Here is a 19,940-nt window from a genome sequence, read left to right as displayed (position 1 = left end):
AATGTTTTGTTTTACAACTTTAAACTTTGCTTTTGCATCAATTATTCAGTTTTTAAGCAGCTAAAGACATATCAGCATCATCCTTCAATTTGAAAAGACAATAGTACATATAAAGCAAGAAAATTGCAAACACCTAAAGAGTTTGCATAACTCAATGTTGAAATTCTTTGCAGTGAAGAAAAACATTTTGCTAAAGTTTATCCATCCAGTAAGGAACAACATACCAAATCTAAAAGTCATAAGGAGAATTAATACAAACAACAACTAGTAAAGAAAATGATACATGGTTACTTTTCCCCATTTAACTGTTCCAATGTCACACTTAGCCGAAATGAATGTTTCTGAATATGATAAAAACAAGGCAGAAATAAATTGTGAAAAGATGCTTTTCCAAGAAATAATCGACTCAATGCTCAAATATTTGTAATTTGGGGTGACATGATTCCCGAAGACTGTAACAATGGGGAAGGAAAATTTTTAATTATTTCCGCACTTGGGGAAGCTGGCGTCATTAAGAGCATTTCCTATGAGAATCAATGTGGGAGGTCATGTAAGGTGCCAATAACTTGCACAGTGTCTAAAAGATTAGAGAGTAATATGTTCATATGTAGCACCACATTGTCAGAAAACATTATAGAGTCTGGCTTCTCTTTGACACCATACACTGTTGACTCTACATAGAAGAAATATCGAATACACATTGTTCCGTCTCGGTTAGAATATTTCTGTCTATTTGTACTGGCGTAACGTTTGCAGCGCCACGTAATGTTAGTGGCAAGAGCCCAGTACTAATGAGTAAGCGATAGGGATGCACTCGGTCCACATCGAGTCTCCATTCCTCTGCCCGAACAGAGCGGCAGTCAATTGGTAATTATTTCTTACTCACTCTTTGCCCGTTTAAGTGGCATTATTGTTCTTGAAAGAAAATAAAAGTTAAGTTTCTCAACTTGACTTTTATGAATTAATATACAGTCCACAACTACCAACTGCTATCAAGACACGTCTTTTGAGAATAAATACTGCAGAGGAAGGTTTTAAATAACCTTTTTATTTAAACTAAAATTAACCTTTTTATTTAAACCTTTTTTATTTAAACCTTTTTATTTAAATTAAAATTAAAATAGATGCATGCACTTCTCAAATCACCACCACTTATGGCTAACGTAAATTTACAGAAAATATTTTTACCACTGAATGCACTTCTTCCTACTCCTGGACTCTGGTCTCGAATTTTCAATCCCTGTCCCGATTTTTTACAACTTTGTCTTCGGTCCTGAATTTATAGCATTTGTCCCAAATTGTTTCAAAAACTGTAGTGTGAGACCATAAAAGTTTAACCCGTCAGCACACGCGCTGGGGTAAAATCCTCCCCACGTGTAGTCTTTTCCTAGAAAATAAGGGAAGGTCGTACACGACTTTTATAGTACTTCATGTACCTTTCGAGATCAAGGTTTGGAAGGGGTCGTTCAGAGGAATTTTTCCCGTGTCCTTGGGATTTTGTGTTTTCGAGGAAGGAATGTGCAATGGGATTGTAGATACTCCGCATGTGTACTAACGTTTCACTCCTATAGACACTCATTGAGATGAGTGTGTACGAACGAAAACAGTAACGACTAGGGAGTTCCTCTCTCTAGTGTTTAAACTGATAGTGAAATTGAAGTTTCCGATTCTGAGTGCGATAATATTTCTTAAAGTGCTCACAAAACTATTCTGACCAGTAATATGATGATTCACATGATTTAGGAAGCATATCTTCTTTGACATCAGATCATTTTTATGTTTGAAAAGATGGAACAATTTGAAGTAAAAACTTACCCTCAAAAAATGTTTGGACAGGGCTGCACAATATAGTGACACATTTACCTGGTGTCAAGAAAAGCTTTAGAAATTTGAAAAATCCAACTGAGTGTTTATTGCAAATTTTTGATGAAGAAATAATGGAAGATTTGGTGACATCAACAAACATTTACATTTCATCAATAAGAAACAAATTCTCTAGAGAACGTGATGTACAAGAGACAAACGTAGCTGAACTGAAGGCCTTGTTTTTCCTATTATATTACGCTGGAGTTCTGAGAGCAGCACTTCTCAAATCAAAGATTTGTAGTCAGCTGACGGAAGCGGAATAACTATTTTTCAAATAAAAATGACTATCAACCAATTCCACTTCCTATTGAGGTGTATTAGGTTTGATGATAAAAATTTACGAACAGAGCGAAAGATGACAGCTGGACTTTCACTTATTAGAAATGTTTTTGAAATATTTATCAAAAGCATACGAAAAATATGTTCTTTATCTGAATATTGTACTATAGACGAAAAAATAGAACCCTTTGGAGAAAGGTTTCAATTCAGACACTATATAAAAAGTAAGCTCCCAAGATATGGAATAAACAGTTTTGCTTTGTGCAATTCTCATACAGTTTACGCATACAACATAGAAATTTATGCAGGTCAGCAGCCTGTCAGACTATATAGACAATCAAATGTGGCAATGGATGTTGTACAAAGACTTACTGCACTCATAAGTGGCACTGAAAGAAATATAACTATGGACAATTGGTACATGAGCATTCCTTTGGCCAATGAATTATTGAAAAAGCATAATGTTTTGGGACACTTCGAAAAGATAAGGGTGAAATTCCAGAAGAATTTCTGCCAAATAAAACAGGCTTCTGTATACTCTTCGTGTTTTGGGTTTAGAGGTAAAGAATTAACTCTTACTTCATATTTTCCAAAAAAGAGTAAATCAGTTCTATCATCAATCCATTGTCTACACAGCAGCTCAAGCTCAAAATGATAACATTTTTTCAACTCTACAAAAGGTGATGTTTATACTGTTGATGAATTATGTGGAACTTAGTCTGTTTCAAGGAAATGCAACCGCTAGCCTCTAACAGTATTTTTCAGACTAATGAACACTGCAGGTATAAATGCTTTTATTATTCATCGATCAAATAACAACCAAGTGATTATGAACCGAAGAGCTTTTCTCAAAGTTTTAGCATTAGAGCTTGTAAAAGAACAAGTCCTAAAAAGGGCTGCAATTCTATCTCTCTTGAAACAACTCAAATCTGAAGCAGAATGGTTGGCAGGAATAGAAGATGCAGCAGACCTTCACCCTAAGAAATTGTTTGTAAAAATATGTTGTCACACTATGTGAGGATTGTTCAAAACAAGATTATTTGAATAATTAAACTCAGGTAGGAGGGGGGGGAACCTATGCATTATTTGTTTTTTAATATTCGTATTTAGAATCTATTCTTTGATATGAATGATATTTACATTATATTGTATGATATTATATTCAGTTTTAAAGAAAAATGCTAGTAAAGCATGCAGCCTTTTCATATTCCTCTAGTGCTTTATCAAACCACTCTTTATAATAAACACTAATGTTTAAAAAATATGTACATATGAAAACTGATTTTTCTCATATAAGAAATAATAAGTTAATAATTTTGCATAAATTTCGATTTTTATGGCTTACTTTAGTTAACCAGTATGGAAATGTTTGTATAACTTAAAGTAAGATTATGTCGAATTAAAACTGGAAAAACGGTTTAACAGAATTCACAAAGCTATTAGTCATTTATACATTCATTTAAAACAAAGAAAATGCATTTATTTACATGCTAGGGGTTAACTCCGAAAAACAAACACTGGGGTAAAATTTGTCCTGTGCATTTACTAACGTAGTTCAGTGATGCACGTGTGCTGAAGGGCTAAATGCATATATTTATTTAAGTAATGTAGATTGCAAACTGAGAATACAAGCATAAATTAAGAGATGTGTGCCATGCCGGCCATGTTAACAGGGAATTTTTCCATCTAGTGTCTACCCTAAAAAAATTTAAATGCGGAATTCTATTTCTCATTCTTGTATTTTTCTCCCCAAGATACACGGAATCTTTGTTCACAGCTTACAATTGCAGTTCAGAGTTTCACTTACAGACAGCACTACAATTTTTAATTGATATATTAATTTGATTGTCATTTGAATTTATAATATGTACGTATATTTTTTTAATTATCAACAGTAAATTACATTAATATCATCCCCTTACACATGGCATCTAAAAATAATTGATGGGCTTGCAGCAAAAAAGGCCAATTTTTAAATTTTCGGAAAATTAAAAAAAAACATTTCAAAAATTATTTTTTGACTTATGTTCTAAATGTTTGTTCTCATTAAAAGTGCTAGTAAAAATGATCTTTTTACAGCTACTCTAATGGCTTTTTACTGCAATGCAAAGAACAATTTTTTTTTTTAACAAAAAAGACCCACGAACACAAAATTTACCAAAGTGAAGCTGGGATCTTCAAGCTGCAAGCCCTTCAATTCCTTTGTCATTTGCTGAAATTTCATTGCAGATATATCCATCTAAAATCATCTTTCTTTTGTCATGTTTAGATCCGAAAATTTTTACTCCATTGTCATTTTGACTTTGCATAAGGATTAATTTTTTTTTTTAAATCTGCCAAAATGATGACATGTAATTACGTTTCCCATTTAGCAACACCATATATTTTTTTATTATGAAGGTGCATTACATACGTGCTAAGGGAATGCTTTACAGTTTAATTTATTCTTTATTTTTACCATTGCTTTTTTTAGTAATATATCAAAAAAATTACATTTAATGAAAACCTGCATTAGGAATACCCATTTATTAAAAAAACTATAAGTGATTCTGATGTACGGTGCAATATGTATTCTTAAAAATACTCAATATGCTATACTGCAGCGGTCATCAACCCTTAGAACTTTACATATCACTACATATATAATTTTATATGTGGTGGACCACTAATATGAATTTTAAAAAGGTAAATACATTTATACAATAATAATAAGAAAACTAAACGTATTTCGTTCAGATTGAAAAATTATATGAAAATACAAAAATCTTTCTTTCTTGTACAGAAAGCTTCACATTTCCATATCACTGAAAAGGAACTTCATGAAAAGCAAGAACAAACCAGCAACCGGAAAGCAATATCAATGAACTGAAAGTGTTATGCTGCGAATTTTCAATTATTGTAAACATAATAATCATCGCTTACTCAGCAATGGTGCCACTGATCAACAGTTAGACAAAACAAAAACTGAAACTTAAGTTATGCAATTATAAACAAGAATGCAGATGGTTCTCATAAAAATCCATCAAGTTGCCTATTGACAAGGAGAAAAATTGTGTTATTAACAACTACAATAGCATATGTTTGTAATTCAAAAGGAAAGAGAATTCCAGTTTGCGCTATTATTGATAACAGCAGCATATTCTACAGATGTGAACTCTAACTTTCAAATGTCACTAGATACACCTGCAAAAGCAGCTAAAAAGTCACTAAATTCATAAGGAATTTCACTAAAACTATAGTAGCTAAAATTTTTAAAAAAGTCTAATCCGTATTCCATAATAGGTTTTGTTACTCATCATTTTTTAAACTGAATCTTCATAAAAATACAAATAATGTCCTAATTTTTTTGCAGACCATAAAAATATTTTCACATACCACCGGTTGGCGACCGCTGCTATAATGGACATACAGCTATTAAACTTCATATAAACAGTAATAAACATAAAATGTCAAACTCTGCCACTTCATCTAGCTCGTCATTAAAGAATTTCTTCAAACAGGAGAAAATGGGTGATAAGGAAGAAAAATTAACTGCAGAAGGTATTTTTGCATGTCGTACTGCTTGCCACAACTATAGCTTTAGGTGTAAGGATTGTATGTCCAAACTGCTTTAAGTGACATTTGAGCCTAAATTTACGTGCGTGGGAACCAAGGCCGAAGTAATAATACTAAATGTTTTCATGCCTTAGACTTTAAAAGCTTTGCACAATGATTAGGAAAAATATTCATTTGTTTCAATCTTAACTGATATGATGAATCACAAGAAAATAGAACTTTTTCCAATACTTGTTAGATTTATAGATTGCAGTTATGAAGTTAGAGTAAAAATTTTGGAATTTATATATTCATATTACCTCATGAAACATCCAAAATTGTCAGCAACTATTTAAAGTACCTGCCTTGGAAAAAATTTAAAAGAAAGAGTTATTGTTCTTTGTTCCGATAATATGAATTCTAACTTTTGAGGAGATGATAGATGTGGAGAAAATAATGCTTTTGTTAAACAGAAACAGAACCTTAACCATGGTTTAACTGTAGTCGGATATGCAGTGCATATTATACATACCACTATAAAAACATCATCTGATGTTTTGCCTAGTTTATATAGAAATGTTTACTTCTAGGATATACTAGCAATCTTATACTGTTTGTGTAGAAACACTGAAAAATTTCTGCCAACTTTGTAGAAACTGATTTTTCAATGATACTAGGATATTCATAAATAAAACGGTTTGCATTACTTCCTGCCATTAAAAGAGTACTCCAAATATTTTTACCACTGAAAGCTTATTTTCAATCTCAAGAAAAGTGTCCCATGTTTATGTTAAATATTTTTTTAAATCCAGCGGCAGAAGCTTGGTTACATTTTATTAACAATCATGCTTCAATATTTCATAAAGTTATAATTACAATAACTGAAAATCAAACTGCTTATGTATTTGATGTAATTGCTTCAACGGATGCTCTGAAAGCTTCAATATTATTGCAAGGTAGAGGATAACTATTTCAATAAATGTTAAAAACTCTAAAAAAACTTGAAGAGAATGGAGACATGTCATAGCATGAGGTTATGTACTGTTCTTACTTATTTAGAGAAATGGACCCAAAAAAAATGTAACAAAAGATAGGAACTTACAACTGGATCATATTAAATGAAATCCCTTCTTGGAGACAAGTTGAAACAGTGTTTTTTTTAATTGATAAAATGATACCAAATCATAAATTATTGGAAACTGATACATATGAGGATGTTTACCTTAAACAATATACGATGGAAGAAAAAATATTGGAATGGTAAAAAAATAAGATGTACCCAGTTCAGAGGTGGATGGAAATATCTGCATATTTTAATAAGAATGAGATTCTTGTTCAAATGTTATAAAATTGCCAGAGTTTTTCTTCTGCCTTCCTCGCACAAATGCTACAAGTGAGAGAATATGAACAGTTTTGGGACAAGTGATAAGACACAGCTTAAAGTGGATACTTTGAACGATATGTTAATCACAAAAATTATTTTTGATGATAACTGAACAGACATATTTATAAGATAAAAAAAGAAAACGATATTCTAAGAATTATTCATGCTTCACAGAAATATAAGGCTACTTCATCAAAATAAGTTAGAAGGATTACAAATTTATTACTTTGTTTAAAAATGAAAACTGTGTTTTGCTTTAGTCTTTATTTATTAAAAAACATTAAACACTCTTTTGCAAAAAAAAAAAAAAAAAAATCGAAGCACCATGAAGGAAGTGGTTGTTTTTGATGAAACTGAATTTGTGTATAGCTCATACACAGATAATAAAATAATTAAAAAATCAAAGTCATATTACCTGCTCATGGCTCGCAATCACCCATTGAGTGTTCAAACTAGTAATTGGTCAAACCACCCCTGGTGGCAATGTATGCTTCAATTTGTCGAGGCAAGGAGTAGTAGAGGTTCCTAATGTCATCCTGCAATAAATTCTGCCAGGTATTCATCAGTTGTCGCTCTAGATCTGCAATATTTTGTCGTGCCCAAATCTGGTGGCCTACCATGTTCCAGCCATGCTCGATTGGTGAAAGGTCTGGTGTCCTTGCTGGCCATGGAAGAGCATCAACCACACGGAGACAGTCCAGAGGTATGCAAGCGGTCTGTGGCCTGGTATTGATTGTCTTGTTGGAAAATGGCCCCAGGATGACATGCCATGAAGGTTAATGCAACCGGCCGCAGGATGGTATCAACATATCATTGAGCTGTTAAAGATGTATAAAAGATGACTAAAGATGACCAGCTGTCATTAGAAATAGTGCCCCACACCATCACACCAGGGATTATGGCTGTATGCCTTTGTAAAGCAAAGGCTGATTGGGACCCCTGGCCCCATCCTCTCCAGACACGAACACAGTGGTCATCTGTTTCAAGAGCAAAGTGAGATTTATCGCTGAACACTATACGATGCCAGTCTGATGGCAGCCATGATGATCGGCTGTGACACCACTCCAGGCGACTCCACCAATGTTGTGGGGTCAAAGGCAAATGTCTTAGAGGCCTCTGTAAGTGTAACCCTGCCTCAGAGAAGCACTGTGTGATGATGGACGGTACCACGAGAGGTATAGGCGTGGCTTTAGTGCATTGAATAATCGACAATGATACCGTTGGTGCAGATTCGGGACTGGGGAACAATCATCCCATCTTGCCTCGCATATGTGCTCCTTGGCCTTCCAGAGCCTTCATTTCATCGGCAATTTCCTTGTAGCAACCACTGCTGCCAGTATCTTTGCACAGCAGTGTCTGTGCGCTGCAGGTGGCAGCATACTGCTTGGTATGACCACCCAACTTCATGCAACCCTACAATGTGACCATGTTCGAAGTCATTTAGTTGTAAGGTCTTCGATATCGTCGTAATGGCATCTTTAGTTGCTTCTTTATGGAATTACAATGGCAGGGGGAAAAAAAAACAGATAAATTTTCCACCTCTGTTACTGGTTTTATACTTTGCGAATTGTGCACTAGAAATGTGCGCTATGATCGCAATTCCTGTTCATTTGGCTTGAACCTTTGATCATTTGCATGTTAGATTGAGATGTTTTGGCATACCAAATTTCGTCATGATCGCAAAAGTCCTTCTTGGTGCTCCTTTTTTTGCAAAAGAGCGTATATCACTATTAAAAATAAAACAAAATCTATTTAATTTCTTTTATATATATATTGGCCCACATACCACCTCCACCTCAACAAACAATAATAATTTATTTGTAAAAAAAAATTACACGTATAGCGTCCCAAATTTCAGACTTTGAAATCTAGTCATCTTAATATGGTGAAAGGGGGAAGGTAGTTATAATTTTTAGTCCTTTAATTAAGAAAATTAATTATGCTTTTGTGTATTAAGTATGCCATAAATAAAAATATTTTCTTATGAAGTCATCAACCACCTTCCATCAGTTTTATGGATATAACTCACTTATTTTTATATCACTTCAGGTTTCTTCATGAAGAGCAGAAAACCAGCAATTCAAAGCATTGCAAGTTTAAAAGTGCAATGACCAACTCACTGTTTGCATATACCAGCTTTTTTATACTTACAACATGCTTAGGAGAAAAGATATTCAATACTCATCTATATCAAATTAGCATTTGGAATCTTTCTGCCCTCCTTGGAATGGGGAAAATGGAAAAGCCTGGATATAATATGTTTCACTTTTGTTCAAAGCAAGAATGAATCAATTACTTGTTATAATTTCCATTATATAACAGATTTTTTCCCCTACAATGTTTTCCTCAGCTATGTTTTTTCAGCATGTTTTATCTACTCTCATGTCCATAAATTAAGGATAATGCAAAATCAAGAAAAGGAAGAGTTAGAAGCAAAACAAATTTGACTTATTTGTAAAGATTATTTATTAAACAAAAGGTAAAGAGCAAAAAAAGATGCTATATGTTTGATATTATTAAAAAAATTAGCGATTTTTTCTCCCTGGAGCAAATTACAAAAAAGACCCATTTACAAAAAAACCAATATTACATGGTTGGTATGATTGTTAATACATGGTACATCTCCCAGACGATGCAATACAGTCCGTAGAACGCGTAGGCATGCTGAGTATCAAATTATCGATCTGATCTTGGGAGATATTACACCACTCAAAAAGCAATGCTCTCCGAAGTTCCAACAGACATGTAGAAGGTTGACGGGCTCCAACTCATCAGCCAAGCATGTTCCACACGTGCTCTACTGGATTCAAGTCCGGTGAGAATGCTGACCAGTCCATACAGGTGATATCCTCCGATTGAAGGCATTCGCTTACGATGCTTGCACGGTGAGGACGGGCGTTGTCATCCATAAACACAAACTGTGTGCCCATGGCGCCCCGAGACAAACGTACATGTTGTTCCAGAATGACGTCCCGATGGATTTTGGCTTGTCATGTTTCCAATTTGAACATGCAGGTCAGTTCTGGAACCCAGAATAATTCCACCCCAAACGAGCACTCCTGTACCACCGTAACGGTTTCGTTCAATGATGTTTTCTTGGTGGTAACGGGTACCCGGAGATCTCCATATGAAAGTCCGGCGAGAATCAGACTGCAAGCTAAACCTAGACTCGTCGGAAAACATCACACAAGCCCACTGTTGCGGTGTCCACAATGCATGCTCTCTACTCCAGGCTAACCACAGGCGACAGTGAGTTGTAGCAAGAGGAACGCATCTGACAGGTCTACGAGCATATAGACCAATCTGCCTTAATTGTCTGTACACGGTCTGCCTTGAAATTGTCTGAAGAGATCTGACGAGACAGGTCAGAGGCTGTGCTCCGCCTGTTTCTTTTGGCAGTAACTGCCAAATACCGGTCCTCATTTGGCAGTGTAACTCTGGGGCGACCTGTGCTATAATGTCTACTCACATTACCATCATCTTGGAATTGTTGCCAAAGCCTGGAGATGACACTCTGGGCAATTCCAAGTTCGTCTGATAGTTCCAGTGTGGTACGCCCACATTCCAGACGGCCGATAATTCTACTACGTAAAAAATCATCCAAATGCATCCTTTGTGTCATAACTATTCGGTTATTGCACTGAAATGCTCATAAAGCGCCTGCGAACAATATTTCTTCTTTGCCTGTATTCCTTATATATCACTCTCTTACATTCTCGTCATTCTGACGTACCATCGGTGTCATCTGGTTACTTCCTGAAATTTGCATATGATTCTTGAAGATGTGTGTAATGATTTTACAGGTGATATATTTATTTTAGAGTTCGATTTCCTCGTGACTACGAATTATCCTTAATTTATGGACATGAGTGTATTTCACCAAAATAAATGTTGTTGAAAGCCTGCCATCCAAGTTTTATCAGCATTAAAAGTCAGGCTTATAAATTATGTCTCAAAGAGGAGCTACCACCTGCTACCAGAGATATATCAAGCTGAATTCCAAATATATGATCTTAAAACATTTAATACAGTCAAACCCCATTTTACCAGTGGCTTAGCGATAAAGTCTCTGAACACTGGTAATTCACTCCAGGGTTTGAGTCCCAGCAAATGGACTGGCTACATGGGCATGTTCATCATTTTGCTTATGTGTAATATGTATAGAGCCAATTTCCCTTAGAACGTCCTCCCCAAAGGCATTTCTTCCCTTAGGCAGATATATCTTAAGTGCATTGCATAATCATAATTAATAATCTCTAACTCCATTTTAAAAGTTCTGAAGGGATTACTGAGAATTATCATTATATTGGCATTTTAATTAAACTGAAAATTATTTTAATTCAATTTTAAACATGACATATGAAATGTTCATATTCATAAGTCCCCAGCTTGTTCATATTTTACAGATATACACAAAGTAAAAATGTTACTTATTAAAAAGTTCTTTCAAATAAAAAAAAATCCAATGATTTTATACTTTTGCTGAGGATCAATTTAAAAAAATCATTAAACCGAAAATAATATTAAATTGATATAATTATATATCAATTTAATATTATTAAAAAATAATATATAATTGTGCCTTATAATGCATTAGATATGAATTTCATCAACAGATATGTTTCCCTTTGAGCAATGAACATTTCAAATATTCATAACCACAAAGTCATTTGTGTAAAATTCCATGTATATAATTGAGACATGATGCCAATGTATTCCAGCAGCTACCAGCTGTTGCTCTAGCAGTATATATTGCCCTGGAAAAGGTTCACAAAAATGGAATTCTTACTTTTTGTTTATTACTTTGATGATGGTACATATTTTGAATTTTTTAATATATATAACACTAATATAAGAAATTAAATTCATGATTATTAAAAATGCAAGTAATAGCATACTGTTGATTTCATATGTTATCAAAAAAACAGCTACACCTTTTTACCATACAATTGGCAAATGATGAGATTTGCCCATTGTATACCATATAATGATAACATACAATGGGCAGATTTGCTGTCTGATGATGTATGCTTTATGTAAGGCCTTTAAGGGAACTGAGAGCCTAAATTTCTTTTCACAAACTACTATGCTTGACCTCACAAACCTGACCTTACTCTCGAAGAGCAAAGATATGAAAGAGATGGGTTTGGCACTCAGATCTCCAGATCCAAATTTAGTTGCATATGCTGTGGGATTCTATGGAATGATGTGTTACAGCCCGACATATTTTCTGCAAAAATTTCATGAGCAAAGAGTCATACTCAAGGGTAAAGAGGATTCTTCAAGTTTAAGGGCTATCTATCTCATACATATCACAAGATCTTAACATCTTGTGATAAGTATGAGGCATCACTGCACATCTGTGACAGATGAGCGAATTCCATAATCATATGATTTTAATGATAAAATATCAGATCATTAATTTGATTCAGGAATATGACTTTTTGCTACCAAAATATGTATTTTACTTTCTTCTGTAATTAAACAAGTGTCACATAATTATGCCTCTTTTTATTACTCATATGGAATTCTTATTTACGGCTTTACATTTTGCAAATTTAATTTTTCTCAAAAATTGCCATTTGAAAAATTTAATTTTTGACACTAAGCAAGAAACCTGGTTCAATGTGACGACATTAACTGAAACTGTCTAAATTAACAAAATATAAGGAAATAAAAACCAACATACCAACTCATTATTTTTATTAAATCTGTAATCTCCCTTCACTTGAGGAGGAACAATTTCCGCTGAATCAAAGTACATTCCTTTATGCAGAAAAAAAAAAAATGCAATTTTTAATTATTTTATAACATTATATTCATCCCTCGACTCATATAGATATGCTTATTTCATTTCTTTCATATTGTTCAGCTTACAGTAAGTGAAGGTAGACAGATGAAATGCTCAATGGATTATTTAAGAGTTAAAATATTATTTACTGTCTAAAAATGCACATAAAAAATTCTACATACATCGAGGGATGATCATATTTAAAACTACAGAGCATCTAGAAACAGATTACATGAAATATCTACCTATGTTACCAAAGTTCCCACGTGGAGTGCTTTCAAGAAGATCATTGAATAACTGCCATGAGCCTTCAGCACATTCATCTCGAATTCTTTCTCTAGTAAGAGATCCATTCTTGAAACTAAAAATTAAAAATTGTATTTTAATGAAATTAAAATATAAAACAAATTTTTTATCAGTATATATAAAATAAGAAGAAATCATTACCATAATAATGCCATATACTCTTTACTGTCTAACGGATTGCAAAGAATATGACCAGTTAAAGAAGGTTTTGGATTTGCAAGCCACAGAAACAAAGTATCACTGGTACCCAAACTAATGGCCATTTCCCCTTTATTTAGTTGAGTACCAGCAAGAGAAGCTAAAATTTAATGTAGATTAATCAATAATTTATTATTATGCATAATGCATGCTAATTAAAGTTACAAATTAAAGTCATGTATTACTGTTTAGTCAAAATTTAAATGAACAAACATTACAGACTTCTCAATTGCACATATTTGTAAAAACGAAGAAATATTTATTAGACAAGACATCCAGCAGAATACAGAAAGTATGCTTTAAATACCTTAAAAATTACTTATAATTCCATTTAGAAGTATTATTAGTGCAAAATAACAGAACTATAATAATTTTCCAGACAAATAGTTTTATTCAAATATTTTACTGCATATCATGCAAATATAAGATACTTTACTCATAACAGATGTTAATATAAGAAAATCTGTGCATACCAGGATTGTCACCTGTAAATGCCACAATCTTACAGGTATCTGAGAAACCAAAGCGTTCACAATAATAAGTTGCTATTGTTCCCTGCAATAAAGAATGTAGAAAATGCAGTTCTTTAGAAACAATTATTAAAAGGAAACAGAAATTATATTTATCTATATAATGCTTAAATAAATACAAGTATTTACATACACTGACACATTAAAAAATATTTGCATGTATATTACACATATACTTACTAAAACAGTACAAGAAGGAACAGGTGTCCCTAACTTTTCTCTTAAATTTGGGGCACACATCTGTAAATAAATAGAAGTATAGACATCAGAAGACAATGACAGAAAATTAAAACAATTTCATGGTATTCTTGAAGAAGGGTGACATATAAATGAGATGCATCTTGTTACCCTGCTGAAATCATGAATTCAGAAAAATCACTGTCCTCAAAAAAGAGACAAAATGTTTAATACTTTGGGAAAATGATTATAAGCTATGACTTTTACATAATATTCCTGCATATTTCTTAATGCTAATGACATGACCATTTTGAAAGAACGCTTGAGAAGTCATTAATAGGTAAAGAAGGGTAAAAGATAAAGCGATTCCAACTACCAAGGCTTCTAAAATAAAACTGGGTGGAGATTGGCAAGTCATACTGCCTACTGTTCAGGATCACAGTATGGAAAGCATGGCTTAAAAATGGCAGGCACGACTGTGCAATGAAGCAAATAAATCCATCCATGATGCTTCATGAAGTCTATCCATGTGACTGATGCAGCACTCTAGAAAGAGCAATATTTATTACAACTATTCTCTCATGTTTAATTTAAAGATTGTAGCCTACTGCAAAACAACAGAAAACAGTATAGAAAATGTATTTCAACAAATATTTAAAGTTCACAGTTTTGATAGGTAGCAGGAGTATGAGTCATGCAAAACTAGTAATTATACATTAGATTTTCTCAATCACCAATATTACAATAAAAGATTAAAAGCAAAATTTTTTAATTAAAATGCATTTATAACTTAAAAATTACTTTATGAACTAGATTTAATTTATTTTCAAGAAAGTGCATTTCTTACATTTAGGCAAAAATCTGACCAATCTTTGGAATGGATATCTAACAAATTCATACCAGAGCCATCACTAATATCAATAGGTGCATAACGACCTAGGAATAATGTTGCCCCAAAACTGCTAACAAGGGAGATTCTCTGTAAAAGAAAAAGTATTCATACAAATGAATCAGAATAATAAAAAATTAGAATAAAATAATTAGAATTATATACTGCATGGTCACCTAGTTGTTCAGAGGCTTTGTTGCAGATAGATGAGCTTACAGAGAACAGCAGTTGGCACTGTGGTTCTAATTTGGCTTTGGGTTGTAAAAACAATCCTCCCGGAAGCTTGTTCAATTTACATTGAACAATTTGTGCAGTTATATAGCTTGTGTCATTACATAAGGCTGAAGGTAACTCTAACTATACCATTGGTGATTTTTCACTCTATCTAATGGAATTATGAGCTATAATCACAACTTTCAGGGTCTGTGAAATCTTTCAATTTTTCCAGGAAGGCAGACGTGATGCACTTTGAAGTTAAGTATCACATATGATATAAAGATTTTTTTTAGAGCTGAGATTGAAATTGTGCACTTCTCTCTGAATTACACAACATGGGACATCAAATCAGCAAATCCAGTTTTTCTAAAATGCTTTTACGACTTTTTCTGCAGTAATGTTTAATAAAGGAAAAACTTCCCTCTAACATATGAATCAATCAGTATTGGTTAAATAGTAAGCTTTTCCATCTGATGGTGATAATGGCTGTATCAAATCTATATAGTGTACCAAGCTAAATCTTTCATCAGGTTGCATAAACTGTCCAATTTGAGACTAAGTGATATTACTGATCTTATTTTTCTGGCAATTTATGAATGCTTTGGACCAGTTATGCCATTCATTTTTAATGTACAACCACAGAAATCTTGAAACAATTCACTTTACAATGGATTCAATTTCCAGATGAGCTAAGCCAGGGGTTATTAACCTGTGGGCGTCATGTGCCCGCGAAGCTATTTTTTTTGCGTTCGCAACTGTCCGCTATATACTATATGCAATGCTAAAAATCACATTAAATGCAACTATTTTGAATTTTTTGTTTCCTTTTTAATGTAGGGTATTGTTTATGAAGCAATAAAATAAAAAAATATTAAGATTTTTTTTTTTTTTCCCCTACGACCACCAGCATTTCCTGTTTGTCAGATGTGCCCAGATGGGGAATAAGGTTACCACTTGCGCTACGACTAAACTTCAGGGTTGCGGTGCTGTGCACTACAATATAAAAGCGGTAAAGTGTCTCATTTACGTCGCTCCGCGTCTGCGAGTGCAATCCAGAGCTGTAACTCGAGAAATAAACAATCTCATTGTTAGGTGACATGTGCACCACGTTATTTTCATTTATGCGTGCGGTTTGAGACAAAAGCATCTCAATGTGCGTGGCACGTCTTTTTAGCACAAGTGGTTGAGAACCCCTCAGCTAAGCTATGAATCAACTGAAATACTTACATCCTTTGGATTGAATGGTATTTTGTTTTCAGTAGATGTGTCACATCATAATATTCTGCCACACAGAAATCAATATTATTGAAACTTCAATAATTTATTTTCATTAGGCAATTTTACAAGTTTTTCATCATCATCATCATCTTCATAATGAGCTATTTTGTCAAAATTAGTTGCAGATACATCTTCAATTTGAGGCAAAGCATCAGCCATTATTTTGTCTTTTTCGTTAATGTAATGAATATTTGTAGTAAATTCTGAAATATATTGAAGTTGACGTAACTGTCTCGGTGGCTTTTCCTTTTTTCTTTCTTTCCTAAAAGTGAATGTTAATGGTTTAAACTAAACTCAGTGGTGCAACAGCCCTAGTGGGCCACAGCCTGCAGTGCCCTGAAATCTGCTTTCTTGACCTTGGGCCCCAGGGTGCATCAGCATATGCCCTGGGCAAGTGGTCAACTTGTTGCAGGACCCCTGGTGTTTAGTCTCCAAGCGAACTTGGTAATCATTTTATCAACCCATTCAATGGATGAAAATCTGAGTCAACCTTTGCCCAGCCCAAGGATCGAACACTGGACCTGTGGTGCAGCAGCACAATATGCTAGACACTTGGCTACCGGGCGGTCTGTTAATGGTTTATGATCTGTATAAATCGTAGAATTTTAAGCTTATAAATTTTTACAGTCTTTTACAGAAAGACATATCTCATAAGTACTGTACTTTTTTTGTGCATCATACAACTTTTTCGAATAAAAGGGAATGAGCCTCCAAAAACCACTCAGATTGCTGTAAAACAGATCCAATGGCACAAGCTCATGCATCCTTATATAAGAATAAAGGTAGCTCTGCGGGTTAGGGAAAGTTAATAATGTAGCATTCACTAAACCTTTTTTTATGTTTTTCAAATTAGTTCTTCTCTTTCAATGCTGAAGGAATTTTTCGCTGATCTTTCTTTTTAGCTCTTTTTAAATACCCACGAAGTATTGCTTGCAAGCAGCAACATCTTTAGTGCACCTAAGATAAAAATTTATCAGACCAAAGAACATGCAGAGGTCATGAGCAGCATTAAGGAGCTCATAATCTAATACAATTTGCACCTTCCAAGGAAGAAGGCATGAACCACCTAGTGAAATTAAGTAACCCAAGAATTCTAAAATTTGTGTACCAGGAACTGATTTGGATATGTTTATACAAAGTTATTTTATCTTCTGATGAAGATGTTATTAAAATGTCCATCAAGGTATGGAAAATCATAAACCAGTCCTCAAAATGCTTAATTTATAAACTGATGGAATATCGATGGAACATTAAGTAATTCAAACTCACAATATTGAATTATAATGAACAAAAAGTACTAAGATCAGTTTTAGGCCTATCTTTTGCAAAGCGCATCTGCCAATATGCCTTCTACCTTTGAAAAATATATAGTGAAAATCATCTCTTTGTGGAACAGGATAATGATCAGGTATAGTTTGAGCATTCAGTCTTCTGTCATTACTATAAGGGTGAAGTGGACCATCTTCCTTTGTGATAGCATGAAGAGGATGTGAAACCAATGGTCTAACTACACCATTACCTAACATAAATAAAATTCTCATTTGATAATTTGTAACCTCCTTAGGTCTAATTGTTGAACTTTTGAATAATTTGATATTATTGAAATTTCTATTGTTTAGATATAATGTTTGGTTTCATTTTTAACATTTGAGATTAATAGGTTTGGTTTTTTTTAATATCAGGATATAATGAAAACATATCAAAGTTTTTATTTGATATTGATAAAATTTCACCAACACTTTAGTCAGTTCAATGAATTTCCTTTCTTTAATATCTGTCAACAGATTAAAAACCAACAACTAATATGCCTCTAGAACCTTTACAAACAATGGCCTCTGAAATGTACGTCTAAATCAAATTTAAGAATTTGAACACCATGCATTAAAATTTCTGTTCCATTTGCTGCATATAACTTAATATCGCTATTGGTTTTTATTATAATTAGCAGCGGGTGTTAAATTAATGCCTATTTTACTATCTATTACAAATTACAATCCCCCCTTTTTTTTTCAGTTACAAATTATGGAGAATCTAGACAAAATTTTACACTTTTGGCAATTGGGTTCCCTGCTAATCTTGCTGCCAACATTAGTTTTCTGATAGTTTCCAGCCATATGGAGCACTTTTCAGGCTAGCATTTAAAAGCAAACGTAAATCGGTAATAGCAATAGTTTTGCTAATGATTAAATCGTTTTCGATTTCACGATAAACTCTTTTTTTCTTGGTCGAGAATGCACAGAACTACTACATTGAGATTGTCTTCATACACTTAATTTAGAAATTTACTGTTCTAAATAAGAGATTTTTAAATTCAGCTCTTGCATAAAACTGAAATGTTTATTTATAATCAGTAGCAAACAGTTCAGTTTTCAGATTAATTTCCACAATTTTATTTGCCTAAATGCATGGTTTTATAAAGATTCCACACTAATCAACAAAATTTTCATGATTAGGTCAGGCAGTTTATCTATCAATAATGTTTTAACCACTTTTTCTAATACATCAATAGTAGCCAAGTGATCCCATCATCTGAAGTAGTTAAATTGGCTTCTTAACACCCGTTTCGATTTCAGTAACAAGTTTTTAGATGCATATATTTTCACTTTCTTTTAAAACACTTAATAGTCCTGTTTAACCAAAGTACAGGGTGATTATAATTAAAGTTTAAGTTTCAAAACACTATAAAAAAAAAGAACCACTGATGAAAATGATGTGAAATTTGAAAAGAATGTTATTGAAGAAGGCGGAAAGCGTATGGCAGAAGAAAAAAAATTAGTTTCAAAAGTTAGCAACAGATGACGCTGTAAGCAGCAGAATCACGACGAGAAACGAGAAATGATTCGTAAAACAACGGCTAAGGTGGAAGTTACACATTAAAACGCATTGACAAATTAGAATTGTTGAATAATTTTACTTGCATGACTTTACATATCACATCAAAAGGGACAAATCAGTTTCAAGAGTTTTGCGGCGACATACCGCATAAGAGAACCATTCATCAAAGAAGTTCGGAACTCTTGCGAGACTGGCGTAAAACATGTTCAATATGGTGTCCACCGTTGTGTGCAGCAAGTTAAAAGCGACAAACAGCATGTTCCACAACGGATCGCAGTGTCTCCGGGGTGATGTTCAGAATGTGTTGCGAAATGCGTGCCTTTAATTCAGCTAAATTTGCAATTGGAGCACGGAACACAACATCCTTCAGATATCCCCACAGCCAGAAATCACACGGAATAAGATCAGGCGATCGGGATGGCCAGGCTGTAGGGAAATGACGGCTGATAATTCGAACATTTCCAAAATGGTGCCTCAGCAGCTGCTTCACGGGATGTGCAATGTGCGGAGGAGCGCCATCTTGCATAAAAATGATTTCATCCACACATCCACGCTGTTGTAGAGCTGGAATCACGTGGTTGTGCAAAAGAGACGCATACCTCTGACCAGTGACGGTCGCGGTAACAGGACCGGAAGCACCCGTCTGCTCGAAAAAAT

The 19,940-nt window shown here is 33.8% G+C and overlaps 1 protein-coding gene across 1 annotated transcript in view; it reads right to left on the bottom strand.

Annotated features, from left to right (window-relative positions):
* LOC118185230 (xylulose kinase-like) overlaps positions 1–19,940 on the bottom strand; it is a 104,123-nt gene that overhangs the window by 48,729 nt on the left and 35,454 nt on the right. The window contains exons 6-11 of the mRNA XM_035355057.2: positions 14,913–15,044; positions 14,069–14,128; positions 13,832–13,913; positions 13,302–13,458; positions 13,100–13,215; positions 12,753–12,829 (exon numbers count right to left, since the gene is read on the bottom strand). Of these exons, the coding sequence (XP_035210948.2) occupies positions 12,753–12,829; positions 13,100–13,215; positions 13,302–13,458; positions 13,832–13,913; positions 14,069–14,128; positions 14,913–15,044 (624 nt within the window). The remainder of the gene's footprint in view (positions 1–12,752; positions 12,830–13,099; positions 13,216–13,301; positions 13,459–13,831; positions 13,914–14,068; positions 14,129–14,912; positions 15,045–19,940) is intronic.

The sequence above is a fragment of the Stegodyphus dumicola genome, chromosome X1 (genome assembly GCF_044657685.1).
Source record: "Stegodyphus dumicola isolate Sdum_Otavi_A_Nest chromosome X1, ASM4465768v1".
NCBI lineage: Eukaryota > Metazoa > Arthropoda > Arachnida > Araneae > Eresidae > Stegodyphus > Stegodyphus dumicola.
Note: the sequence above shows the minus strand (reverse complement) of the source record. Positions and strands in the feature narration are given on the sequence as shown.